This window comes from Pogoniulus pusillus, chromosome 13 (genome assembly GCF_015220805.1).
Source record: "Pogoniulus pusillus isolate bPogPus1 chromosome 13, bPogPus1.pri, whole genome shotgun sequence".
Taxonomy (NCBI): domain Eukaryota; kingdom Metazoa; phylum Chordata; class Aves; order Piciformes; family Lybiidae; genus Pogoniulus; species Pogoniulus pusillus.
The window spans coordinates 27,354,643-27,382,373 of record NC_087276.1 but is presented as its reverse complement, the minus strand read 5'-3'; the positions used below and the strand labels follow the sequence as shown (position 1 = coordinate 27,382,373).

The 27,731-nt window shown below is 48.9% G+C and overlaps 1 protein-coding gene across 2 annotated transcripts in view; it reads right to left on the bottom strand.

Moving 5' to 3' along the window:
- Positions 1-201: 201 nt before the first annotated feature.
- Positions 202-27,731, bottom strand: part of INTS1 (integrator complex subunit 1) — a 35,284-nt gene continuing 7,754 nt past the window's right edge. Inside the window, exons 12-47 of one of the 2 annotated variants that reach the window (XM_064153702.1) lie at positions 27,015-27,135; positions 26,855-26,932; positions 26,179-26,336; positions 24,093-24,189; positions 23,583-23,674; positions 23,216-23,276; positions 22,644-22,841; positions 22,283-22,412; positions 21,842-22,021; positions 21,601-21,750; positions 20,842-21,021; positions 20,432-20,536; positions 19,490-19,657; positions 18,508-18,619; positions 17,899-18,060; positions 16,582-16,728; positions 16,081-16,179; positions 15,621-15,745; positions 14,105-14,359; positions 13,120-13,279; positions 12,192-12,332; positions 11,622-11,802; positions 11,415-11,538; positions 10,824-10,942; positions 9,712-9,799; positions 8,518-8,744; positions 7,515-7,638; positions 6,915-7,048; positions 5,474-5,666; positions 5,107-5,234; positions 4,556-4,668; positions 3,303-3,416; positions 2,341-2,411; positions 1,722-1,813; positions 1,511-1,620; positions 202-785 (exon numbers count right to left, since the gene is read on the bottom strand). In XM_064153702.1, the coding sequence (XP_064009772.1) occupies positions 670-785; positions 1,511-1,620; positions 1,722-1,813; positions 2,341-2,411; positions 3,303-3,416; positions 4,556-4,668; positions 5,107-5,234; positions 5,474-5,666; positions 6,915-7,048; positions 7,515-7,638; positions 8,518-8,744; positions 9,712-9,799; positions 10,824-10,942; positions 11,415-11,538; positions 11,622-11,802; positions 12,192-12,332; positions 13,120-13,279; positions 14,105-14,359; positions 15,621-15,745; positions 16,081-16,179; positions 16,582-16,728; positions 17,899-18,060; positions 18,508-18,619; positions 19,490-19,657; positions 20,432-20,536; positions 20,842-21,021; positions 21,601-21,750; positions 21,842-22,021; positions 22,283-22,412; positions 22,644-22,841; positions 23,216-23,276; positions 23,583-23,674; positions 24,093-24,189; positions 26,179-26,336; positions 26,855-26,932; positions 27,015-27,135 (4,853 nt within the window). In that variant the 3' untranslated portion in view covers positions 202-669. The remainder of the gene's footprint in view (positions 786-1,510; positions 1,621-1,721; positions 1,814-2,340; positions 2,412-3,302; positions 3,417-4,555; positions 4,669-5,106; positions 5,235-5,473; positions 5,667-6,914; positions 7,049-7,514; positions 7,639-8,517; positions 8,745-9,711; positions 9,800-10,823; positions 10,943-11,414; positions 11,539-11,621; positions 11,803-12,191; positions 12,333-13,119; positions 13,280-14,104; positions 14,360-15,620; positions 15,746-16,080; positions 16,180-16,581; positions 16,729-17,898; positions 18,061-18,507; positions 18,620-19,489; positions 19,658-20,431; positions 20,537-20,841; positions 21,022-21,600; positions 21,751-21,841; positions 22,022-22,282; positions 22,413-22,643; positions 22,842-23,215; positions 23,277-23,582; positions 23,675-24,092; positions 24,190-26,178; positions 26,337-26,854; positions 26,933-27,014; positions 27,136-27,731) is intronic. The other variant, XM_064153703.1, reaches the window with a different exon arrangement.

Below are 27,731 nucleotides of genomic sequence, written 5' to 3'. Positions count from 1 at the left end.
CTGTCAGCAGCTGGCCCTGACCAAATTCATCCATGGTACCTCACTGACCCTTCTAAACTGCTTCCATTTCCTGCAGATCCTGTAAAAGGCCAAGATAGCTCTGGGAGCACTTGGCCTCAGAGACAGGTTTGTCTAAACTTAATGAGAGGCTGCAGAACAGGGCAAGAGGGAAGTCAAACTGCATCCCACAGAAAGGCACAATGGAAACAAAGAGAATTTTAATTAAAAAAGGAAAAAAACCCAAACACCCACCCCCAAAACCCAAAAATGGTCTCTCTCTGCCCCCGCACACGTTCCCTCCACCACAGAGTGCAGAGTTCAAGTGCGAGGGCTGGCGCTCCCTTTTGCTCTCCCAGCAGCTCTGCCTTCTAGGAGAGACAAAAAACCTAAACAACAACCTGACAGCCACTGCCCTCAGACCCCGTGAAGGAAGTGGTCCCTGTTTGGCACAATGGTCAGGAGATTTTTCTCCCATAGTGATGGTGTCATAAGCCAGAGAGATCAACCTTTGCTCCTTTCTGATCTTCAGTCAGCACTCTCCTCCAGCACAGTCTGTTGGCCAAACCACCTCCTCGAGTCTCCAGCAGGTGGGTTGAAATACACCATCTTCTTAAAGGGCTTCAATGCAGCTGATGAGTTCAGTTCAAAGAATTAATATGAACCACATGTTCATATCATGGCCTCCATGTGCAGAATCTTCAAGGCCTCTGAAATCTGTGAGCTGGTGTCGATCTGCCCATACATGCCCACCAGGAAGGCTCTGTGCAGTAACACTGCTGCGTGCTCTGTCAAAGGGAAAGACACTGTGAGGCCTGACCCAAGAGCTCCAGCAGGTAGGCAGGAGCAATCCACCAATAAACACCAGGAACAACATCTGCAGCTGTGCAAAGAATTCTCTCCTTCCACAATCACAGAATTGACAGGGTTGGAAGGGACCTCAAAGATCATACAGCTCCATCCCTCCTGCCATGGGCAGGGACACCTCATACTAGATCAGGCTGGCCACAGTCTCATCCAGCCTGGCCTTAAACACCTCCAAGGATGAGACTTCCACCATCTCCCTGGGCAACCTCTTTCAGTGTCTCACCACCCTTACAGTGAAAAACTTCTTCCTAATGTCTGACCTAAATCTTCCCTCATCTAGCTGGGATCCATTCCCCCCACTCCTATCACTACCCAACACCCTAAAAAGTCTCTCTGCAGTTTTTTGTAGGCCCTCTTCAGATATTGGAAGGTCACAATAAGGTCTCCACAGAGCCTTCTCTGCTCCAAACTGAACAACCCCAACTCTCTCTACTTCAAGAAAGCTTCCCTTGACTCTGTGCCAAGTCTTCCCTGTGATGCTCACACCAAAGCTACTACTGATATAGATCCTCCTGCAAGTTTGATGGCCTGGTCTAGGCAACACTGACCCTTGGCAACTTCCCAGGGAAGCTGTTCCCAGCAAGAGAACCCAGCTTTGACCTTTGTGAGGCCAAGCATGCACCAAAGGTGGTAGATATCAACTCACCTTGGCAGAGGAGGGTGTATTCAGGCAGGTTCCTCAGTGCCGTCTGCACTACCTCAAAGTCTCGGCTGCCAAGGCAGTACATGAATGTGGGAAGGAAGTCTGCAGCGATGCTGGGAGTAAAACATGGTAGTGTCAGCACAGTTCAGATCACCATCAGCAGGCATGGAGCCCATCAGTGACTCAGGACAGCCTAAGCTGCAGTGGTCCTCACCTGGGGTTGTTCTGAATGGAGCGCAAAGCCAGGCTGAAAGCCAGATTTCGGCAGGAGTCCTCTGAAGAACTCATCAGCTTCTGCAGGTTGGTCTGCAAGAAGATGCACAAACTAGGATCACAGAGCTACCCAGGGAGCACACACTGCTCAGGCCTGCATTACTGCCCCTCTAGCACCAATCAAGCCAAACACACACCCAGCAGGTACTGTCTGAGGCCAGAAATCCCTCTTTGTAAGAAGAATTATCCTGGTTTTGAATACTTTAGAGCACCCTTCTGTAATCTTATTCCACGTGGGACAGCTGAGTCTTCCCTAGGCTGCAGCATTTTCAACAGAGCTGCTCTGCTCTTTCTTTGCCCCACTACTGGGCAGAGGACAGAGGGCTCCTTCTTCCTCTGACATAAAGAGCAGTTAAAGTAGATGATGGCAGAGTCAGTATGCAACAGTCAAAAGGTGGTAGGGAAGTGATGCCCGCTGCCAGAAGGCCTAACTGAAGATAAATTTGCTGATATGCTGCAACAACCACACAAAAAGCAAATGGGAGTACTTGAGCTGGCTGGACCACACTGGTGAGAACAATCTCAGCCTTCCAGTGGCAGTTTGAGACACTAATACTCACAGCAAAGAAGGAGAGAATTTCTGGCCTCCGCCTGGACATCTCATCAATGTCTGTCAGCACCTCCAGGATGTCTGGTGGAAGACACATGTTGAAAGGAAAGGAGTGAGTGAAATTCACTGATCCAAAGGATCTCTCTCTTTTTCCCTACTAATCTAATTTCTCAAGCAGTCTTTCCCCAGCTGCATGCAGAGCTACAGCAAGAGAAGTAGTTCTTCAAAACGGATGTGAACAAGTAGTCATGTACCAGAACAGCACATCCCAACCTGCCCAGGCAGAGGTCACCAGCACTATCCTACCATAGGCAGGAGATGAAGTGGGATGTGAGGTTTCAATTCCAGAACAACTTCTTCTGTAACTGGAACATCTTCACAGAAAGCCTATTTTAAAAGTAGTGGCCAGGCAGGACTTCCTGCCTGTGTTTCTAATGTGGAAGGAAAACTGTCACCCCAGTACTACAGCTTAGGTGTGAACAGTGCACACCTGTGACTTCAGAAGCTCCTGGAGAAGCAGCATCTTGTTTTCACAGGCAGGGTTAACAAGATTTTCTTCCATGAAGGCTGTTGGGGGATTTCTATCAAAACCCTGCCTCTTGTCAGTTTGCTCTTTGTCTGTCATTACAAAAGGCACTGCTATCAGCGCTCCAGACCTGGCTCCACATGAACTGCAGCTCTTCCTGAATTACTCATACTATCTCCCAGAGCACTTACAAGATCCTTGAAGAGCCCCAAAGCAGAGGCAGCTGCAGCACTGCTGAGCTAAGTGATAACAGCATCACAGGAAGCCTTGGTCACTGAATCACAGAAGGTTATGGACAAGTTCATCCAAAACAAAGCCACATCCTCACTGCTGGAGACTTCCAAACCCAAAACTGAAGCAGGAAGCTAGCCTGTAGCTAACAGATAAGTTGGCATATGTCTGCATTTGCCCTGTGTCTTTGTACAGCTCTGCAGGTCCTCGCTTACCCTCAACCGTTTGGCCTCTAGAGAGCCTCTTCATGTAGGGAGCCATTTCAGCTGGAGTGAGGGGGGTGAAGAGAGACACACTGACGAGGGGCAGAGAGCCAGCTGCTGTTTCATCTGGGGGAGAGAGAGAAAGGTCACTTCTGGCAGTCTCTGTAGTTCTAACAGAGACAGACCCAGCATTCTCTACCACAGTGGTGCTCCACGAGCTGACCAGCAATCTTGTGCAACACTGTCATGAAATTCCTGGCTCTCATGTTGTCTCTGGCCTCCACTGCACCCTCTGGTACCCCTCAGCTGACACAAGGAGAAGAAATCATCCCAAGATGTTGCAATACTGACAGATTTTCCCATGAAAACAGTGGAGAAGTGGATGTACCCTTAGGGACTCCTTAGAGTTCAATCCTTAAGTGTGGCTAAGGAAAGCAAAATCCACAACAATGAAACTCTCCCTTGTTAAGAACTGTTCTTCTGCTCCAGCAGTGATACCACCGACAGGAAACAAATTAACCCATCCCAGGTACTGAATCATAGAGCGGTTTAGGTTGGAAGGGACCTCAAAGCTCATTCAGTTCCAACCCCCCACCATAGGCAGGGACACCTCCCACTAGAACAGGTCACTCAAGGTCTCATCCAACCTGACCTTGAACACCTCCAGGGAAGGAGCAGCCACAACCGCCCTGGACAACCTGTGCCAGTGTCTCACCATCCTCACTGCAAAGAACCCTTTCCTAACATCTAGTTTCCATCTCCTCTCTTCCAGTTTAAACCCATTATTCCTCATCCTGTCATTACAAGACCTTGTAAATAGTCCCCCCTCCCAGCCTTCCTGTAGGCCTCCTTCAGCTACTGGAAAGCTACTATAAGGTCTCCTCGAAGCCTTCTCTTCTGCAGGCTGAACTGATGAGTGCACTACAGCTGTTCTCCACTCTAAATACCCTTTCATTGGGCTGCTCCAAGAAGCACACAGAGCACACAGCCTGTAAAAGCATCTGGGCTCCAAAATCACAGAATCAGTCAGGGTTGGAAGGGACCACAAGGATCATCTAGTTCCAAATCCCCTGCCATGGGCAGGGACACCCTACCCTAAATCAGGTTGGCCAGAGCCCCATCCAGCCTGGCCTTAAACATGTCCAGCCATGGAGCCTCAACCACCTCCCCGGGCAACCCATTCCAGCCTCTCACCACTCTCATGGTGAAGAACTTCCACTGCAGCTTCACCAGCTGGAGGAACCCTTCCCCACACTCAGACTCACCATCCTTCTCCTCATCAGAGCCCCTGTCCAAGATGCCACTCTTACTAGGTAGACTCAGCCCAGCCAGGAGGGACTTCAGCATTGCTAGGTCACTGTTATCTGATGATAAGTCACTGGGGAAGAGATGGCAGGTTTAGCCAATAGCAGTGATGGCAGGAGGACAAACAACAGCAAATGCATCTAAAACAAAGAATTTCTTGGAAGCAGAAACAAGATTTTTCCTTTTGTTGTAACTGGGACTCAAATGCATTTTCCCCATCATCTGCAGGTGGGAGCCAGCAGCCACTGCTGAAGGAAAAGACCCTTCTGCTGGCCTTCTGAAAGCCACTGCAGGGCACTAGAATGCCTCAACAGGACATTTAGGCCATTACATGAGTAGGTTTTCACCCAGGAAAAAGGATGAACTGCTCATCTCAAGAGATACTTGAGGGAGCTAGGGGTGGAAAAGTGCTGTAGTAATAACTGCTTTGTCACATCCTGTTGCTGTCTTCTGTCTGATTAGCCTGAGTGTGCAAGCTCTCCGTGAGGCTAACTGAAGTAAGGAAGCTTACTGGAGTGGATCTGAGTGCTTCTGCAAGAAGGAGACAGCTGCCTGGGCATTGCAGGTGATGTACTTGTGGATAAACTGGACAAACTTGCTGATGAAGGCAGCCAGGTGCCGTGAGGATTTTCTGTAGTTCTGAGAAAGGAGGGAGAAGAACAGTTAGCAAACGCAGCAGCCATGCATTGCCCTGTCTTGCACCATGAGACAAGGGAGTACTTTCTTGATCTCCTGCCTTCTATTGAGGCTTTCCAAGGTACTCGATAGGCTTTTTTGGTTTTAGGCATGTGAAGGCCTTCCCTGACCCTGTGTTACGAGAGCTCCTCCACCTAGTGGCCGGCAGCCCGTACACGGAGAGGGAGCGGCGACTTTCCTACCAGCAGCAGACGGATGAAGGACAGGAGACAATCCCATAGTGCCGCCTGGTGCTCGTTGTGAAAGACCTGCGGCTGAAGCAGCTCCAAGATCCCTAGGACGTGGATGAAGAAGGTCAAGTGGTTCTGTTGCCTGAACTCCTGGAAATTGAGGTGAACGCGGCCGTGCAGCAGCGCTGCAATCATTGGCAAGTGCCTGAAAGGCCAAACAGAAGAAACCCCAGATCCAGCCTCCTGCTAGAAAATGACATGCTGTTACACCTCAGTCCCTGGGAGGAAACATCCCAGGATCTGATCCCTGTTACCCAGAGAATCAGCAAGCTCCATCTTTTACCCACGTTCCGATCACTGGTCTCCAAACCCAAGGTGATTGTTTGTGGACAGACAGAGAGCCAGAGGAGATGCTGCCTTACTGGAAGAGAGGTGGACTAGGACTCTATATGATTTTATGACCTTATCATAGAATGGTCACTAAGGATTGATTGATATTTGGACTGGCCACGTACCTCCATGAGCTCAGTCCCACTTAACTGGTTTTTGGAGAAAGACTTGTCACAAGGGCATAGAATCATAGAATCAAGCAGGTTGGAAGAGACCTCCAAGATCATTCAGGCCAACCTAGCACCCAGTCCTGTCCAGTCAACCAGACCATGGCACTAAATGCCTCATCCAGGCTTTGCTTGAACACCTCCAGGGTCAGAGACTCTACCACCTCCCTGGGCAGCCCATTCCAATGCCAATCACTCTCTCTGGCAACAACTTCCTCCTAACTTCCAGCCTAGACCTCCCCTGGCACAACTTGAGACTGTGTCCCCTTCTTCTGTTGCTGGTTGCCCGGCAGAAGAGACCAACCCCACCTGGCTACAGCCTCCCTTCAGGTAGTTGTAGACAGCAATGAGCTCTGCCCTGAGCCTCCTCTTCTGCAGGCTGCACACCCCCAGCTCCCTCAGCCTCTCCTCACAGGGCTCTGCTCCAGGCCCCTCACCAGCTTCATTGCCCTTCTCTGGACACCTTCCAGCACCTCAACATCTCTCTTGAATTGAGGAGCCCAGAACTGGACACAGCACTCGAGGTGTGGCCTGACCAGTGCTGAGTACAGGGGAAGAATATCCACCCTTGTTCTGCTGGCCACACTGTAATGATACAGGCCAGGATGCCATTGGCTCTCTTGGCCACACTGCTGGCTCACGTTCAGCTACTATTTACCAGTACCCTTTCTCTTGGCTTTTTCACACAAGCATGGATTCTGCCACAATCACCACAGGCTCACAGGATGTTAGGGGTTGGAAGGGACCCAAGGAGATTGAGTCCAATGCCCCTACCAGAGCAGGACAATATCATCTAACAGATCACGACTGGCACAAGTTTGTTCCCCTTCCAGGACAAGAGTGGATGCTTTTCAATGAACTCCAGCAACACAGCATGTGAAAAGGGGGAATGATACCTAAGGAGCAGGATGGGATGAGCCACAGCTAGCTTCCTGCAGGCCATATTGGCATCCCACACACGGCTTTCCGAGGACTTGGAGTCACTAGTGTCTGCGAGGAGGTTAATGAATCTGTGCACCAGGGCATCGAGCTACAAGAAAGGTAATGAGTAAACAGTTAAGAAGTTTAAAGCATAATGAAGTTCCTGTCTCTTCAACAGTGCTTCCCAATTCCTTTCCAGCTACAGAGGGGGTTAACAAATAATTTTCAGGTAGAATTTGTGAGAGATGCAACATTCCAGCTGGCACAGGTTCTGAAGTTCACAGTCCCTACAGACATCAAAGCAAGATCAGAAGTCTGCACACTTGTGCTCTACAGAAGGCTTTGGCACACAGAAGCTTGTGGAGCTTGTGCTATTTTATAGGACACTGCAAAATAAACTACACCTGAACCCTGCTCCTGAGTGCAGGCAGTGAAAGGGCCACAGCTGAACAAGGTGAATTAAACAAAGTGACCCAGAAAACTTTTGCCAGTCCTGTCCTTTTAGACTGGGTATCAACATAGCATCCCCTCAAGGTAACAACTGCCAAGGGGCTTTTCTGTGCCTTGATGTTTACCTTGCAAGTGCTGCTGTCTCTGGCTCCTTCACTGGTAAGAAGCATCTCAGGCAAAGGCACAAGGAGCTCGGGAAGCTGCAGGTATATCTGAAGCAGAAGGTCCTGACAACATTTTCCTACAGAGCTGAAGACAAAGGGGAGAGAGCAGTCACTGGTCACGACATTGGTTCAAACATCCCACATTAGTAACAGCCTTCCTGCATTTGGCAAACAGGCCACACAGGAGTGCAGCCATCAGTGTTTGTGTTCAGTCTTTGTCTCTTCTGAATTACTTAAAGCATAGTCTACAGAAATTCATCCACACACCTGCCCTCCACAGGTCCCTCATAGTCATAGAATCATAGAATCAACCAGGTTGGAAGACACTTCCAAGCTCATCCAGGCCAACCTAGCACCCAGCCCTGGCCAATCAACTAGACCATGGCACTAAGTGCCTCATCCAGGCTTTTCCTGAATGCCTCCAGAGACTGTACTGGGAGGCAGAGGAATGCATTGGCAACCAAGATTAAGCAAGCCTAGAAAAAGGTCAGTTTGTTTCACTGCCACAAACAAACCATCTTCCTGTTCCTCCCACAGTGCTGGCATGACGGTTAGGAAACAGTCTACATCTCCCTTCAGCTCTGAGAGCAATCATAATGGGCAGAAGCAGAAACTGTTACCAGCAGTGATTTAAGGGATGAGCAGAGATGAAATCCCACGATAGGAGTTAGCAATTAATCATTTGCCTTAAAGGAAAACAAACTATGGCAAGCATTTCATCCTGACGATCTAGAAGCAAAAAGGTCCTTAAAGTTCACTTTTAAAGTCACCCTCCCAGTCCAATTACCACTTAAAAGGACTTCCTATTCCCCTAAATCTCTGGGAAAACAGCATGCACTCCTCATATAGGCTCTGCACACAATACTCCTCATGAAGACACAGTGGCAAATGCCATTGTTAACCTGGCTGCCATGCACAAGCAACTACAATCAGGGCAGGCAAAGCTCCCTAGCTGCAGCCTCACCTGCTTCCCCACTGCTGGATGCAGCTGGTCAGATACTCTGTTACTTTTTTGATGCTTTCCAGGTCCCCATGAGAACAACTGAGCAACAAAGGCAGCCGAGACTGGATGAGCGTGCAGGAGGCCTGGTCAGTGTTCTGGTATCTGGTTTCTGCTTCAGCCAGGATCAGCTCCACCATGCTGATCAATTCTGACGCTTTTAGGTGGAGTACAAACTCCTCACGGCGCTTCTGTAACACAAGAAAATAGCCACAATGAATCCATTTCAAAGCCCTACATCATAGAATCATAGAATCAACCAGGTTGGAAGAGACCTCCAAGATCATCCAACCTAGCACCCAGCCCTAGCCAGTCAACCAGACCATGGCACCAAGTGTCTCATCCAGTCTTTTCTTGAAGACCTCCAGGGACAGTGACTCCGCCACCTCCCTGGGCAGCCCATTCCAATGCCAATCACTCTCTCTGGCAACAACTGCCTCCTAACATCCAGCCTAGACCTGCCCTGGCACAACTTGAGACTGTGTCCCCTAGTCACACCTTCCCCAACTGGGATGGACATAGAATCAAGCAGGTTGGAAGAGACCTCCAAGATCATCCAGGCCAACCTAGCACCCAGCCCTGGCCAATCAACCAGACCATGGCACTAAGTGCCTCATCCAGGCTTTTCTAGACTAGACTTAAAAACTGCCCCATATCTATAGCTCTGGAAGTATGCATTACAGGCCCGGACCTAACCTCTTTACCTCTTCACTTCTGAACTCATTTACTCCCACTCCCAGCCTGTGTGATAGGTCAGAAACGGTGATTCAGTCACCAAAGCAAAGAAATTATTCTCTGGAGAAGAGATGCAGCTCCCTTTTCTTTGCAAAATGGGAATTACCCCACACTGGGTTTTAGCTTGCTCACCACTGTAGCCTTATGCTTGGATCTTTTAGCAGATATTGTGGCAACTGCTGAGGAGGAAATGCCAAGTGGGCAAACTTATGTGTGTCATATCAGCTTTTTTGGACTCAGAATTGCCACTGTAATATGTAACATAGCAGTGCAGCTAAGTACCAGCTGAGGTACAGGCAGCAGACTTGGCATGCTGCACCTGTATCACTCCAGCCACCTCCTGGCTGTGGAAAAATCAGGCATTGTGAAAGCATTGCCTCTGACTCCATCCAGAGAGGAATCCTGGAAGAACTGAACCACTACCTGAGGAGTCCTTTGGTCCCTTCCCTGCCAGATCCGAGGAATGTGAATACAGGCCCACAAGAAATCCAAGGAGGCAGTTGGGTCAAACCTGCCAGAAGACAAAAGAAGACAGATTAGCAATTAGAGTCAACACAGCCCTCAGGCATCACACACACACATGGTAACGTCTCTAAACATCATGAGTACTGTGAATAAAGAAACATCTGCCAATGTAAAAATAGGATCCATTAAGTCCCAAGAAGGGGTTTGGTTCTGTTCCCAGATTATGACTAAATATTTGTTGCAATAAGCACAGCACAGGGTAGGGAACTGAACAAATGGCATCCAGCAAGAGTGTGGTAGCTACATAAGAGTCTTGTGCTGCAAGACCAGAAGTTGGTCATCAACACAAACAACTGGTGCCATCAAATCAGTGACCTTACTGTCCCAGTGCACAGAACATCCTGTCCTGCTTGTTATCCTGGACTGCAAACATGCATTAAATTGCTAGTGAGCAGGAGATCAACAGTAAAAAAAAGCAAGCAAACTGAAATACAACCAGCTGGTGGTACTGCCAGTTCAGTTATGTCCTGAATTACTATGAGGTGTTAGCATTTCCTAGTCCTAAGTTTAAGTGGCACTTTGGTACTTGGGAGCAAAGTATAGAATTGGAGAGCTAGGGCTGCTTCTGGGAGCCAGATGCAAGGAACTGGGATAGGGAAAGACTGTTAATGGAGTTTAGTACAACCAAAAGATCCAGCAGAGCCTGCCCAGGCACAAAGACTGCTGTCAGTTCGCTATCCAAGCCATCTTGCAAAGCCCACGTTCACAAAGATGATCAACAAGGGCAATGCTAGATGGATTACCCAGCCATTAGCACTTCCTGGTTAGAACACAGCCAAAGCTTTATGTGCTGCTTCCATCAAGCAGCAGGTAATACTTGTGTCAAGGTACACAAATCAGCATGACTGAAATCAGCATCCTTCTCACAAAGCCTGCTTTTGGCTGGGTTACATCTGGCAGAAGCACTGTGAAATGTGGCAACTCTCCTCCTCAGCTTCTGTTTGTTTTCTCTCAGACACAGAGTCATCCAACCCAAAAGTCCCTGCTAGGTCTGAGAACCCAAGATTCACCTTTGTTCCCTGTTTCTGCCAAGCAGCAGCCTGATGCACTGGTGCAGCGTGGTCCAGCTGGACTGGTGAGTCAGGAGAGCCAGGAGGTACGGGCGGAAGGAGGGCACCTGGGACCCTGCCTGCAAGGACCAAATGAGGAAGAGATGCAATAAGCAGAGGTGGGTGCAGGAAACACTGTGTGTATTGCACAAAGATGATGATCCAGACAGACAGCACAGAAGACAACTCCTGGACTCAGGATTTGCACTGTAGTACTTTATAACATGGCAGCAGCTGTGAAATTCAGTTTTAGTCTTAGCTTTGGCACTGCACTTATGAGCAAAGTCTTTTATCTAGCCACAAAAATACCAATGAAAACACAGCTGGCTGGGAGGCTGTGGGACTTTGTGGTGTCTGTAATGCACAGCTAAGGAAACACAGAGAGAAGATGAACCACCAGCCTTGCACTGAGAAAGATCCAGAGCCCCCCATTCTAGTCAGCTCCTTTGGAACATGCGGCAAAACATAAAACTACCCCTGGCCCTCTTTCCACGTGCAGGTCAGCTCCCCTGTGCTTCCAGTACAGTAGTTCCTCTACCCAACAATTCTTACTTTGTTCCAGGAGAACAGAAGCTTCTGCTGGAGATCAGGGCAGCTGCTGATCACCTCTGGGTCCAGCATCTCCAGCCAGTCATTAAGAAGGCCAGAGGAGGGCCCTAGCCAAGCTGCTTCAGTACTGAGGAGAAAACAAAGCCAGTATCAATGGTGACTGCATGAATCCTGACCTACCAGTGAGCTCCCATCACTGCCTAGGCTCACCTGCAACTGTCCAGCTCCTTCTTCACAGGTGTTTCTTCTTTGTCCTGGAGCAACAAGGAGCACACCACAGCAATTGGTTTCATGGCAGGAAACCTGGCAGTAGTCTCAAAAGTAGCCGAGAAGAGGACAGTCAAGAGTTCCTCCAAGTATGGAGACTGAGTTTCAATCAGACCTTGAAGGACTAGCAGAGGAAGAGAGGTGTCACTTGTTGACTTCAGGGTGCAGGGAAAACCATGGAACATTGTTAAGAGTATCATGAAGACAATCAGTCCAGAATTCCTGTGAGCCTAGCTCAGTAAGGAGGCCGGAAGCTACTTCTATCTGGGATAGCAGGCTTCTGCTTCTCATTTTGTTGGTGGAAACCAATAGATTTGCTGAGAGATTAAATCCCAGCCTCAGATCACAATTTATAAACCCAAATCTCAGTGCAGGAGATGGTGACACAAGACAGAATCAAGTTTAGAGCAGTTCATGTTTCCTGATCCAGGTAGAAAGCAGCTTCCCACAGCCTGCTCAGCAGGCACTCCCTGGCTGGGCTGGAGGAGGTAAGGAGAGCAGGACAGGCAATACCTTTGCTGATGATCTCTGGCTCCACGTTACACTTCTCTCCTGACTTCAGGGTTGCAATGATGGCACGAACCGTGGAGCTGATCAAGTCAGGCTCGCGACGGAAAGTCAGAGCTTCTGTGAGGTGCAGGAAGCCACCTCGAACTGCAAGGACATCACAAGGCCAAGTCAGTCCCCACAAAATTCTCTTCCACAGCTACAGGCACCAACTGCGACAGAGGCACACACACTCTGTCTCACACTCTCTTAGCTATATTTATACATCTCAGCAAGCCTATGAGTGAAGGAGCCATCACCATTGTTTCCTTTTCACAGCCCATAATCTGTTTTTTTCCCCATTAAAATATTCCAGTTAGCCTCAAACTAGCACACAGGTGCCCCATGTGACTCCAGGACACAACTACACAAACATGCTACTCTCTACTACCATTTCACTCCCATTAAAACTCTTGACAGCAATTCTGCATGTTACAAGGATATATGGCTAAGAGGAAACTCTTGTAAGCACAAACCCATTTCCACACCTAAGCTCTTGGTTATAGACTCCACTTCCCAAGAGATGGCAGATGATAAAGAGCTCTACAAGTCATGATGAGACCTTGTTCCAGAGGCATTCTCACAGACTCATATTTCAGGACTGCAGCTAGCATGGAATTTCTGGTCTGAGCAATTGGAATCTTCCCCTGAAAGGTCCTTCTCTGCTTGGTAGGATGCTACCAGGTGTCTGCTGCAAATCCCCAGAGCCAAGTCACTTGTTTGCATCCTCAGGGAGTTTATGTAGCATAGTACAAAACCTCTCTATGCTACTCCTAAGCATTACATCTCGAAAAAGCAGCCCACTATGCTTTCTGCTGTGGGTGCAGGTTTGTTTCTGTCCCTTTCTTGTCCCACTTTGCCACTCTGAGTCCCACAAGCTGCACAATGCCAGTACCGTCATTGATCCTGTGCCTCGAGGAGTACTGCACAGCAAAGGCCTTCAGCTGAGCACGCAGAGGACCATCTTCCACTGCAGGGTTCTCCAACCACTGCAGCATCTGCATGAGGACTTTGAAGAAGAGCGAGGAGAAGGCAGTGTCTTGTGGCACGCAGCGCTGGGGAGTGCAGCAAGAGACTTGTTCATACACACTTCAGGAATACCAGAGAGAACAGGACAGATGCAGGCAGTGGCACATGCTGCCCAGACACGGAGCCCACCTACTCTGCCAGATCGTGGCTCGCTCAGATGAAGGCAGCAGGTTCTAGTGTACTAACGCAAGGCAGAAGCCTCAGTCATGCACAAAACCCCTCCCAGTGTAACTGAGGGTAACATGATGAAAGGCACAAGGCATTTCATTGGATAAAGCTCAGTCTGCTCTGCAGTTATCTCAGCTCCTGAGTTTTCTGCAAACACCTGGGTGTGCATGACACAACAGCACAGACTGGGATCCCAAAACCAACAGAGACTCACAAACACAAATCCACCCTGCTCCAGTTACCCACTGATGTAAGGGTCACCACACCTAACCTTGCATGGAAGCCTCAGTTCTCAGCTGATATGGCCAGCTTGCACTCAGATACCTATGCCAGGCTACACGAGCCCTGAATGCAAGCCCCAGTTCTCAGCTGATGTGGCCAGCTTGCACTCAGATACCTATGCCAGGCTACCCGAGTCCCACATGCAAGCCCCAGTTCTCAGCTGATGTGGCCAGCTTGCACTCAGATACCTATGCCAGGCTACCCGAGTCCCACATGCAAGCCCCAGTTCTCAGCTGATGAAGCCAGCTTGCACTTAGATACCTATGCCAGGCTACCCGAGTCCCTCTGTGTCATGCTTCTCAGGCTCCACTTGCAGCATCGCACAGGCAGAGGGGCTGCAGATACACCAGAGACTTCTCACCCCTCGGTTCCGTGCTACACTCTCCTCTCGCAGCACTCACCTGGTACTGGTACAGCTGGCGCAGCAGCGGGCAGGAGATGAAGTGCTGCCGGTGCATGGCCATCACCAGGGCACCGCCGTGCGGGGAGTTCACCAGCGCAGCCACCGCCTGCAGCAGCCGCGCTGTGATGCCGCTCACCTGGCTGCTCCCTTGGCGGACACGAGCCAGCTCCTGCCCCAGGGCCTGCTGCAGCGCCAGGGCAAGCGGGCGCAGGGTGGAATTCTGCCACCGTGGGTCTGGATTTAGTGGGAAAAGCTGGTAGGATGCAGAGGGAATAAGTTTATGAGAGCAAATCAAAGGCCCTGCTGTATCATAAACAACAGTCAACCGTGTGCTGGGCTGCAGCAAGAGCAGCGTGGGCAGCAGGGCAAGGGAGGGGATTGTCCCCCTTTGCTCTCATCAGACCCCACCTGGAGTACTGTGTACAGTTCTGGAGCCCCCAACACAAGAAGGGCATGGAACTGTTTGAGCCAGTCCAGAGGAGGGCCACAAAGATGCTCAAGAGGGCTGCAGCAGCTCTGCTATGAGGACAGGCTACAAGAGTTGGGGCTCTGCAGCCTGGAGAAGAGAAGGCTTTGAGGAGACCTCACAGTGGCCTTCCAGTATCTAAAAAGTCCTACAGGAAGGCTAGAGAGTGACTATTGATGAGGTCTTGTAATGACAGGATGAGGAGTAATGGGTTTAAACTGGCAGAGGAGAGATTGAAACTGCATTTTAGGACAAAGTTCTTTCCAGTGAGGGTGGTGAGACACTGGCACAGGTTCCCCAGGGAGGTTGTGGCTGCTCCTTCCCTGGAGGTGTTCAAGGCCAGGTTGGATGAGGCCTTGAGTGACCTGTTCTAGTGGGAGGTGACCCTGCCTATGGCAGTGGCTTGGAACTGGATGATATCTGAGGTCTGTTCCAACCTAAACCATTCTATGATCCTGAGGCAGAGGACTGATTTACCTTGTGCCATCACACTGAGCTAACTGCAACTCCCCAGTATGGCTTTTCAATATTTGAAGGCCTGGTACCAGAGTGCACAGAGCATCTGTGCAGCCCCACCATGACTATCAACATTGACTGAGTTGGGAATCCCCATACTATCCAAATACAGGCATCCTACTTGCCCAGTTAATTCCCTGTAGGCTCCTAGAGTCTGCAAGCAGACAAGCCAGAGTACAAACGCTGTTTACACACAGCTTTGCTGCCAAGGTCCTGCAAGCACTTCACAAAACATCCATCCACTGCTGAGAGGAAAAGGACTATACACAGAACAAACAAGGTGCAGAGAAAGCAACATGCTAGTAGCTGCTGACAGCATTAAGCATGATCAAAAGCCACACCACATTCAACCCACAGGAAAACACCCCACCAGTGTCAGTCCCACCAGGCTGTAATGGCACAGCCTCATTGCATGCAGGACTTTCATACTTGTTGCCTGCAAACACCACAGGTCAGAAGATGCTAACGAGAGAAATGGCTTTTGTCAAGCTGCTCCAGGGAAGCAGCTATCAGCCAGAGGTTGCACCAGTACCTGCAGAAAGATGCTTGCCAGATCATCTTCTGGGCCCAGAACCCGGATCTGGCTTAAGGCCCGGATCCGGTTCTGCCCCTGAGAGTTCTCAGGACTGGATTTTGACCTTGCAGTCTCAGCACTGTCTGCAAGAGGAATAAAAGAAAAAATATCATGATGGTAGCTAAGATCTGGAGTCCCACCACTGGATCATATTCAGCCTTACAGTCCCTAACTACTGAGGAATTCTGCAGCTTTTCTCCTGAGGCTGAGCAAGATCTACTCTTCCATATCACTCAGAACAACTCATTGTAGTAAACTCCAAAAATATTGGAATTTCTGCTTTTGCCAGGAACTCGTGCAAGGCCTAGTGTCTAACTGCAGCTTACTGATCTTCTGCAACACAACCACTTTTGAAGATAGCTCAGGAACTTTGGAAGATTAATCCGATACTCAAAGTAGAGGTTACCCCAGGCAGTACCTCGTCGAGCTGGCAAGGAAGCAGTGAGCAGGGAGTGGAAAGTCTGGCCTCCTGTTGCTCCTCTCTCATGCTGAACCTCCACAAGGTGAGCCATGTAATCTAAGAAAGGAAAGGATACAAAGACATCAGCATCTCACCCTCTTTAGTAAAGCAGGACAGAACTGGTTGCTGTTTGTGCAGCTCCCGTAGCAAAGAGAATCTGCTGTTCCTTTGGGCTTTGTAACCAAGATGCTGCCAAGCCTTGTTTCTTTTACACAATACGTTCAAAATTACTCTTCACTCTATGTTCAATTCACAAAATCCTTCTCTACTTCAGGAAACATAGCCAAGGCCCATCCTGACGTCGTCTAGAGTGGGGCCTACAGCAGCAACAGGCTGTCAAAGCAGCCTGAGCACAGTGTGCTGAACTAGCTTGGATTGTTCCAAGGAGGTCACACGAGATACTCATGAGAACTGCTGAAGATAAGATAGGATGCTGTCAGCCTCATCTGAAGCTCTTACTCTTGTCCATGATGTTCTGCTCCAGCGTCTGTGGGTCATGAGACACTGCCTGATCCAGGTACTGCAGAAGTTTGCTCATACTGGAAACTGGGATTCCAAAGGACTGAACAAAGAGAAGCAGCTGCTGTGGTTCCAGGTCCTGCAGGGCTGAAATACAGAAACACCGAGTCCAGTCCTCAGAAAGTTGTATTTATGACCTGATCTTTGTGCTTTTGGCTGGACCAACAGTGGCATGTTAAGGACAGAGCTGTAGAGAGCCTAAAGCCAGAGGTCTGACAGCTGCCTGTACGTTTTCTTTCCTCTGCAAATCACTGCCTTCTTATTGCATCTTCCAGTTAATTCACTCACTGGATAATTTGATCTTCTGTTTAATTTGATCAAAACCTCAAGAACCCAATCATTCATATTAAAAAAATAACTTCCACCCTATCTGCTGATGGCTGCAGGCAGGAATTATTCAATAATTCAATCACTGGCTATAAAGAGCTGTCATTTAATTAGTAAGAAAAGAATGAAAGCTCTGAATAGCAAGAAGAAAGAGCACTGGCAAGCTGTGCATAGATAGCTAACTACAGGTGTACCTTAGATCCTTCAGGCACTGCTTCCCACATGTTAAGCACAGCATGCCCTATGGAAGCAGTGCTGTGACTGCTGTCTGGTGACTGCACAGCTTAGCTCAGTCTAAACTGCTGTAACAAAGATGGGACTCCAGGCCAAAGGCCCTCCTTAGCCTTTAAAACACATAGAAGGTGCAACAGCCATGCAGACTTCACTGCTCTAACAGTGACTGCATATAAAAGCCAGCAAGACTCAGCACTTGGATGAGAATGGAAGGAGCTGCCTCCCTTGCTGCAGTAAGAAGGCCTACCAAAGGCACTGACCACCTCCTCAGGCTCAGTTTTCACTGGGTTCTGCTCTTAATGATGTGATTAACTCACGGGGTCTGACAGTCAGGTTCTATCAGTTCTCAAACCCCTGGTACACAAACTACACATCATGGCCAAGTAGGGAATCACCCTAGGACACGCTGTAACATTCCCAGCCTGGAACCAGATGATACTCTCTACATCTGTTTTACAGCCCTAAGGGAAGGGGCAGAGAAGCTACTGCATGATTAGCCTGCAACTGTCACAAACTCCAGACATGCTGCTTTCTAAACCCAAGCTCCCTGCTCAGCTGCAGCATCTGGAGTGACAGACAGCTCCACCCAGAGGCACTCGAATGGGACGGCTGGGCACACAGAGGGCTCGAGCAGGGAAGCTTCCCTGCTTCCTTTCAGGAGGACCTAAAACATGAACAAACATCTCACAAGCTCACCTGCATCCACAAGACGTGGGACCTCGGAGCGGATCATCCGCAGCTTCAGCCAGTCGGGGAGCAGCAGAGCCTCCTCTGAGGTGTCAACCAGAAAAGCAGTAGGAAGAGGCTTTTTCTCCGGGAACCAGATATCCAGCAAGGTGTAAAAATCACCATCCCCTGCTTAAGAGTGGACACAAAATTATCCCCAGAGTCCATAGGCTCTTATAAAACCCTGCCTTTCTCTATACAAATCCATGCACCAGGACACTCTCTTGTTCAACAGTCAGACACGACCTGGGAACAAACACTGTCAAGTGGAAATGTCAACTCATTGACAGTGCTTGGTTCTCACGTTGCTGGAAGTCTCTGAGACGTTTTTGTTTAGCAGGGGAACACCACCAGCATTTTAATATTTCCTTCTACTTTGCAGAAGGCACAAAAATGAGCCTGAAAATCCTTCACTCTCTGCAGCACTCTCCTGCTGGATGCTACAGCTATGGACAAGTACTGCAGGGGACAACGCTGTGAGCAGAAAGATTAACATCAATCTAATGCTTTAGGAGATGGAAGATAGAGGAAGGGCTCTCTGTACTGCCTATGACCCCTTGAATAAATCTGAGTACTAACCTTGAGGTGGCCCTAATGTCAGGAGAATAACCATGGCATGGACCACAAGGATGTGCATGGTGGCTGCCTCCCCACTAGTCCAACGAAGGAACACCTGATCCTGGGACTCTGACTGGAAAAAGGCAGAAAAAAATCAGGGTGAATAAAAGCAGGGAGAGAAAGGAGAATAAGTGAGTCACAGATGAAAGAAGAAGCTAAGAATGGACAAATTTAGTCAAATCAAACTTCTACCAAGACAAATGTCTCCGACAGCGTCCACAAAAGAAGTTAAAATAAAAGCTTCTTACATCTGCATCCACCTGACTCTCCTGAGTGGCCAAGAGAGCCAATGGCATCCTGGCCTGGATCAGGAACAGTGTGGCCAGTAGGAGGAGGGAGGTTATTCTGCCCCTGTACTCAGCACTGGTCAGACCACACCTTGAGCCCCATGTCCAGTTCTGGGCTCCTCAATTCAAGAGATGTTGAGGTACTGGAACACGTCCAGAGAAGGACAACAAAGCTGGTGAGCTGCTCTCTACAACTACCTGAAGGGAGATTGTAGCCAAGTGGAGTTGGTCTCTTCTGCCAGGCAACCAGCAACAGAAAATGGGGACACAGCCTCAAATTCTGCTAGGGGAGGTTTAGGCTGGATGTTAAGAAGAAGTTGTTGCCAGAGAGAGTGATTGGCATTGGAATGGGCTGCCCAGGGAGGTGGTGGAGTCTCTGTCCCTGGAGCTGTTCAAGAAGACTGGATGAGGTACATGAGGCACTCAGTGCCATGGTCTAGCTAATTGGACAGGGCTGGGTGATCTTGGAGGTCTCTTCCAACCTGGCTGATCCTATGATTCTACGACTGATACTATGCCAACATCCACTTATTTTCAGATCAGGGAGTTCTTGAGGCAGACATGGTTTGCACATAGTCAGTACTCCACAAAGGACCTCTCTGGTTAACTCATCCAGCTTTTTTCACTTGCTTAAGCAAGGCAAGGGAGGCACTCACCCAGCTGTACACCTCCTCGCCCTCCTTACTCTGGCGCATGCGTTTGATGTAGCGAGAGAAGATGGAGAGGAGAGCAACAAGCACTGCATCTGACTCAGCAGAGTAGGAGAGCTTGGAGAAGAGATGAGACATGATGGTGGAGCGCTCCACTATCAGCCGGGCTACATCCTGCAAGGGGAAAAGTCTCGTGAGGCCCTTTACTGACTAACACAGCCAGGTCCTCCTGCTTCACTGCACTTCACCCTCCGGTTTCTATCTCAGTCCAATTAACAGCACTCGGGACATCAAGAGAGCTGTCTCAACTGTCAGCAGTGTTGTGCATGCACCTTATGAGACCTTACAGTGTCCCCACTTACAGCACAGCTTCATTCTGATGCATCATCCCCTTACAGAGAGAGCTTTTACCTAGTAAAAACCTTAATTTCCCTAAAAAGGCACAGATCTGCTGACTTATCAGTTAACCTTCCCCATGTATCTAAATGGATCACTGGAGTTAGAAAGAGCACCTGAGCTTAAAAGCAATGCAAACAAATTAGAAATCCAATTTTGGCTCCAGTACAGTGCACCTCCCACCACTAAGATTCCTGCCTTCCCACTCACTCCCCACATAAATATGGCTGCAGGTTTAGCACCTGCTTGCTTCTAAAACACTGCCAAGTGGTGGATTCCTGTCAAACCGCTACTCACCCTTGCGTTCCCCGTAACATCTGATGGGCTGCAAGACTGGAGGTTATTGCTTTGGTATCATTTCATAGTATGAAACCAGAGACACAGAATGAAGGCATGAAACCTTCCAACAGTTGTGCAGAAACACAAACACAGTTATCAGATTCACATGCTCCTGAAAAACTCCTCCTGCTGGTACAGCAGGGCACATGCCACCATGAGACATGCTAAGTCTCCCCCATATAATCCCTCTGCCCTAGCAACCCAGGCTCTCACCAGAGCAAGGTCGTTGTGCTGTCCCTGTTCCTCCACTGGAGCATGCTGGGACAGGTATACCAGGTAAGCACTGATGGTCTGGGGATCTGTCTCCATATGGATGGCCTAGAATGAGAATTCCTCTCATCAGAAATCAGAATTTAATGAAAGGAGCACCATAATATTAAAATTCTTCTGCAAGCATTCCTGGCATTGGAATATGTTGTCCAGGGAGTCACTGTCCCTGGAGGTGTCCAAGAAATGTGTGGACATTGCACTTCAGGACAGAGTTTAATGGCCATAGTGGTTCTGGGTTGACAGTCGGACTTGTGGCAAATCACCTCCCTTGGCAACCTGTTCCAGACTGATGTTAGCACAAGTAGAACAAAGAATAAACTGGCCACTGATCCCTTCCAGCCACTCACACCTACCTGTTGCAAAGCAAGAGCTGTTGTTGCTCTGACACTGTCAAACAGAGGCAGCCTTGGGAGGTCTCTCAGCAGCCACTGATATCCCTGCAGCAGTTCAGAATCCCCAGAGTCTTCTTCCATGGGGTGATCTTTCTCCTCTCCATCACGCAGTCCTCCTTCTGACAGCACTAAGGACAGGCCCTGCAGAAGTCACACAGGCGCAGATGTTGCCTTTGAAGCCACAGCTCAACTGCTAGCTTCAGACCAGTGAATATAATAAAACTAAGCTTCAAACACCATGAAGCGATCCAAATGTAGCACACAACGGGTTTCAGATCTCATAAAATGTGTTTGCTTGACAGCTGCCCTGCTTGAAGTTGCAGTCCTCTCTAAGATAATGTTTTTGAGCTCTCTGCAATTCTGCCTGCCTTGACTGTGCTCCAGAGTACCAGGCACACTCATTTACATTCCCCCCAGACAGCAGCTGCTGCCAATTATTCTGCATAGCACATGATCTGCTGAGTCTGCACCTGAACTTCACAGGAAAAAGCAAAACCCAGCTCCATCTTAAGAAAAGTACTACTTGGCTGTTGAACAAAAAAAGGCTTTGGAGCAGCAGGGAGTAGAAGTGCATTTGATAGGGTCTGGAGATGGAGACAAGTTACTGAAGAAGGATGACAAGAAACAACTTCACTGCGCTGGCTCTGGGCTCACAAGAACGTAGGACTCTGCCTTCAGCTCCTGACAAATGCTAGTCATGAAGATTTTCATTTTGCTCACCTTCATGGCCAGGACCCGCGAGGCCACCTGGGAGGAACTCAGGCGTCGTAGGAAATAGTCAAGCACCTCACAGGTTGTCTGTTCATCTGCTTTGGGACCCAGCAGCAAGTCTTGCAACCGTCCAAGCAACTGCCGCTGTTTCTGTTGTCTCTGTGGAGTGAGAAGTTTGCCTTTCCAATGAAATCAAATCCAGGATGCACAGGAATGGGGTAAGGGAAGTGATCCTCAGGAGATTACCCACCTGGCGTTTCTTGGCACGCTGCTCCTTACTCTCACCTTCCTCCTCTTCTTCACCTGAGGTTGACTCATCGGCAGCATCGTGAAGTAGGAACTCACAAAGGCACTGCACAGGTAGGACATCCAAGGAGCCTTCACTGGACTGAACCAGATCTGCCAGCCAGGGCATTGACTGTGATGAGGCCTAGGAAACAGAAGAATGGCAGTGCAAGATCAGCAGAGCAGGTATCATAGAATCAACCAGGTTGGAAGAGACCTCCAAGATCCTCCAGTCCAACCCAGCCCTGTCCAATCAACTAGACCATGGCACTAAGTGCACACAGTTCCTCAGCAGTAAACCACCTTCCCCTGCATCTCCCTTAGCTTCCTTTTGCCTCTTGCTCTGCTCAAGTTCCAGAGACAAGGGATCAGATTCCAACATAGCCAAGCCATCAGGAGAGCCTACCTGTCTTTGAATGATGTTGAGAAGAAAGTCAGGACGCCGACTGCGACACAGGAGGTGGCCCAAGCGGAGCGACTGGTTCAGGCTTTTCACCTGCTCCAAAACATGTGGTGGAGGTCTGCGAGGGGGGCCCCTGCCAGAGAAACAAGAAGTTACCTACAGGCAGACATACTTTGGTGTTCAGTAGTGCATGAGGGCCACATGCTGGTGGAAACAGCACAAGGACCATATGTGACACATATCCCATAAGCTACTGAATTTCAGTGCTCTTCTCATCCACATCAACCCCTCTGTGAGCAGTAGGGTTCCTAACCAGCATTAACTGGGATTTCACGATGGCAGCAGACTGCAGAAAGGTACTTACTGAGGGTCCAGACTCGTCAGCTGGGACAGCAAAAGGCTGCTGCTCTCTGTAATTGTTTGTTTTGTTGATGCAGCAGCCAGGTGACCCTCAAATGCAAGAATCTCCTGCTTTTCTCTCTGGGAGATTTGAAGTTCACGGTTAATCATCTCTGTGCGGGTCTCCTCATCCGTCAAGGTACATTGAGGATAGGAATAATTACTGAGAAAATAAATTAGAGATTTAAGATGCTTGTCTTGGCCTACTCAAAACTCACAAACAACAGCCAGAAAGATCCCAGGACCTTATCTCCACTAGACAACATAAAAAAAAACCAAGGCAGATTCTCCACAAGGCCAAGGAGATTAAGACCTTTTCAGCAAGGCACATCCATAGTCATCCCTCTCTTCCTCAGCTTTATTCCCTTGCTTGTAACATCTCTCTTGAGAGAAAGCACCTTTCCCACTCAAACTGCCAGCCAGTTTATTTTACACCAGTCCCACTGCAAAGGAAGGAGCCAGCTGGCACAAACTTCATTCACAGATATGTGCTCTGGGTGGTCTGTTTGACTTCTGAAAGGCTTTGAGCATACTAACTTGGTCATGACCATTTCCATGAGCATCTTTAGAGAGGGGTACTCCTCCCACGCAGCCAGACCTGCAGCAGGGAAGAAAACAGCCATCAGGAAGACAGGAAAAAACAAGGAGCTTTATATATATTCCAGCATGCTCCAGGGTGAGGAAACACACAACAAACTCTCTTTGGAACAGCACATCACACTTGGAGAACAGACAACATTGATTCCAGCCACATGCTGGTCCAAACACCCACACTCTGCATTTTAGCTGCAGTTACCTCACTAATCCAGCACATGCCATGAACACAGGGAACCAGGCTTCAGCAGAAATCACCCCAGTCAATTTCTGCAGCAGAACCAGTGACCTGAGAAACATCCACACTCACCAATGTTTTCAGGATTGAATGCAGCTACTACAAGCAGGAGAGGCCAGGCTTTCCAGTAGAGGGTAGAAATAGCTAGATTTGGAGGCTGGTACCTGCAAAAGCCACCAACAGATACAAGTGGTCAGATCTGGTTATTTAAGCTCATCTTAAGACTGCTTTTTCCCTTTAATCATGCATTGTTTATATTCAGTCACACCAGTTCAGCGATTTAAAGAGAAACCAACCAAACAAAAACCCAAAACCCCAAAGCAGCTTCTCTCAGGAGGAACAGCAGAGTTCAGCTGAAAATTTCTAGAGCAGAAAGGTCAGAGGAAAGTCCATTGCATGACTCAGGTCTTAACTGCTACTGAGAAATCCCCACCTGAATGTGACATTGAAAAGGTTTCCTCATCATTTTGTTATTACAGATTGCAATAGGAAGAAATACTTTAAAATCTGTGAGCTGAGGTAGCTGTGACAAGGTGAAAATGAGCTAGATCACAGCAAGACTGTCTGTGGGATAAGCCTTACCCTGGGGGTAGCTGGATATTCTCTGGATGGTGGTAAGTGCACAGATTTAAAACCGCATCGATCAACTGGATTCTTTCTACCCTCAGGACCTCCACATCTGGAGAAGGAGAAAAAACTAAGTTATTGACCTGTCTACATGGCTTAAAGGCCTTCCAGAAAAGCATCATAGTGTAAGGAGGATTTTACTGCAAGCATCTATACTATTGTGAGCTTGTTCTCATGATCACAGAATGGTGTAGGTTAGAAGAGACTTCAAAAATTAGGTAGTTCCAATCCCCTGCCATAAGCAGGGACACCTCCCACTGGAACAGGATGCCCAAGGCCTCAGATGTTACAGAGCAAAAAACAAGACCACTTAAAAAGCAGCAGCATTCAAAAGAGGTACAAGTCAATACATAAGGATATCAAAGCTTTTCAACTCCACTTTGGTTTAAATTCTTAAGGGCAGGGTTTTTTTTTCCCCAGATGCATCCAATAGAACCATAGAATCAGCCAGACTGGAAGACACCTCCAAGATCATCCAGTCCAACCTAGCACCCAGCCCTGTCCAGTCAACCAGATCAGGATCTTTTTCAGGACTCAGATATAGTCCTGTAAGTAAGCAGTGAATTTGCTCAGAACTTCTGGAGCTCAGAGCAATTCAAAATGCATCTCAGCTTTGCTGCAAATTTTCAGACTTGCTCTGAATTAACTCTGAGCGTTCCAGTATTAGAAATGGTGCAGCATAAGAGGCTGGACACACTGCCACAGGGTATTCAATGGTAAAGTTTAGCTCATTCCACTTACACTGGTCAGATCTGGATTGGACTTTGGTATTAATATTAACCAGTGAGCACTAAGAGCATGTAAGATGCTTTAGAATCAAACTCTGACAACCCACTCAACACATACAGCTCAGCTGAATGAGGATGTTCCCCAAGGGTGCAGGAATTCAGACATATACTACATGAACTGAAAGGAGGCTAAGAGCTAAGGCTGCTTTTTTAACTATTCCTTAACACTGAATAATGAAGTTGGGAGGAACACACAACACATGGGTGAATTACTTTTAACTTCCAACCCTTTGATTTTTGCATAGCCTAAAAATTTCTACTAATTTTACAGCATCTATAAAGGATTAAACAGAACCTAGCTCATAACTTTAGTTGGGCATTCAATTCTTCATCCTTGATACAACCAATAAACCCACAAACACTCCCTGACTGAAAATTAGTAATTGGGAGAAACAGTAGGAGAAAATATGAAGATTCTCTACTGAGAAAGTAACAGCAATTGGTGGAGAGCAGCCAGGCAGAAAGGGAACTGGGAATGCTTGTAGATAGTAGCTGAACATGAGCCAGCAGTGCGCCCAGGTGGGCAGGAGAGCCAATGGTATCCTGGCCTGGATCAAGAACAGTGTGGCCAGTAGGACCAGGGAGGTTATTCTGCTCCTGTATCAGCACTGGCCAGGTCACAGCTTGAGTGCTGTGTCCAGTTCTGGGCTCCTCAATTCAAGAGAGATTTTGAGGTACTGCAATGAGTCCAGAGAAGGGCAACAAAGCTGGGGAGGGGCCTGGAGCACAGCCCTGTGAGGAGAGGCTGAGGGAGCTGGGGGTGTGCAGCCTGCAGAAGAGGAGGCTCAGGACAGACCTCATTGCTGTCTGCAACTACCTGAAGGGAGGCTGTAGCCAGGTGGGGTTGGTCTCTTCTGCCAGGCAAGCAGCATCAGAAAAAGGGGACAGAGTCTCAAGTTGTGCCAGGGGAAGTCTAGGCTGGCTGTTAGGAGGAGGTTGTTGGCAGAGAGAGTGATTGGCACTGGAATGGGCTGCCCAGGGAGGTGGTGGAGTCTCTGTCCCTGGAGATGTTCAAAGCAAAGCCTGGATGAGGCACTTAGTGCCATGGTATAGTTGATTGGACAGGGCTGGGTGCTAGGTTGGCCTGGATGATCTGAGATCTCTTCCAACCTGGTTGATTCTATGACTAAAACAAGCTTTAAGTGATGCAAAGGCTCTTTGGCACGTGGCAGGAGCCAGCTCAGAATTGGGTGGCCATAGGAGGACATGCAGACAGAAGGAACCACGTGCTGGCTGGAGTTCTGGGTGCCTACCATCCGCCTGCACCGCCGCAGCTCGCTTCACCAAGTGGTCAGCGAGCTCCATGGCATCCGCAGGGCCGAGGGGAAGGTCCCGTGACAATCCGATCACAAGGATGCGCATCAGTGTGTCCTCCAGGATGGGCACCTCCGAGCAGAGGCGAAGGAAGAAGCTGCACAAGACAAGAGACATCAATCACATGACTTTTGACAGCGGCATCAGGGCTCCTGAAACCCTCCACAGACCTCATCTGAGCAGAGGACAAATCCTAGCTTAGTTTACAGCCCCTTCCCCTGGTCTCCAGCTCCAGATGCAACTGTTTGAATCAAATGGTTAATGGAAGATTGCCACATTTCCATGTACCTCTAGACTTCAGCCTGCTCCAATTTGAGCTCCCCCCAGTGTTACTCGAGTAAAGCATGCAGTGCAGGGCTGCCCTCTCACAATTACAGCATCAAGCTGCAGAACAGCTTGGCACAGGGAACGGGAATGAAGTAGGAAGAGGAACAGATGGAGAATGAAGCAATGCCCCTCCATTTTAAAGCAATGTACCAGATGAAGAAAAATCTAAGCGTGGTTCCAAGCCTTTCCAACAGAGAGCTATGTAAAGAAGAGGAAATATCCATTCCCCTGCCTCCAGCTGCAGCAGCTCCATGCCTGTCCCCAGCCATGGCTGGAGCACACACTCACTTGCGGTCACTCTCGGGGGGCCAGTTGTCCCATTTGTAGTAGGTTTCTGGCTGTTCTGTGAAGAGCACCTTGTGGAGGCTGTAGAGATGAAGAGGACAGTAAGCACCACCTGTGTGAGGTTCAAGAATGTATTGACCACAAATCAGTCTGACTTTCTTACCAGTGCACGTAGTCCTTTGGAGCCAGCTTGCTGATAGAGGGAACAACTGTATGAAGCCACCAGACAGCATCTCGCTGGATAGCAGCAATCTGGTTCTGGAAAGAGCGTAGCACTTCCAGGTCTGAAAAACAGGCAGGTTACAAACTGCACATGTATCAATAGCCCCAGCAGGAGCCAAGCAGCTGACAGGGGCTGTTTCCAGAGCAGATAGTAACTACGGCCCTGAAGCATCAACAGTAAACTGGGGAGAGGTGCACTGGAAAGCCTTGTGCATTCCAGCTCTGACAGCAAACGCCCTTCACTTTCCAAGGTGTGCTGCAACAAAACCCCAAGATGGAGCAAGGACAAACTGGCATTGCAGTAAGACATCTGGGCAGTCACTTCAGTGCCACCCTAAAGGTCTGTCTAGCCTTGAGCTCTGTGGTAAAGGGTTGGACTTGATGATCTGTGAGGTCTCTTCCAACCCTGATGGTAATGTGATACTGTGAATTAGGTACCTCGTAATCCTTGCAGCTACCCCTCCATACACAGCTACCTTTCTCCAGACTCCAACTGCTGCTTCCACAGCATGCAAACACCCTACCTCCCAACTGCCAGTCTCAGGATGACAGCAGGCACCCCCATGCCTCTGTTCAGAATGGAGGCTTCTATCCCTTCCCAATGCAACCTGTGGTGTTCCCACAACCTCAGGGAGAGAAATCTACCAAACTGCCCATA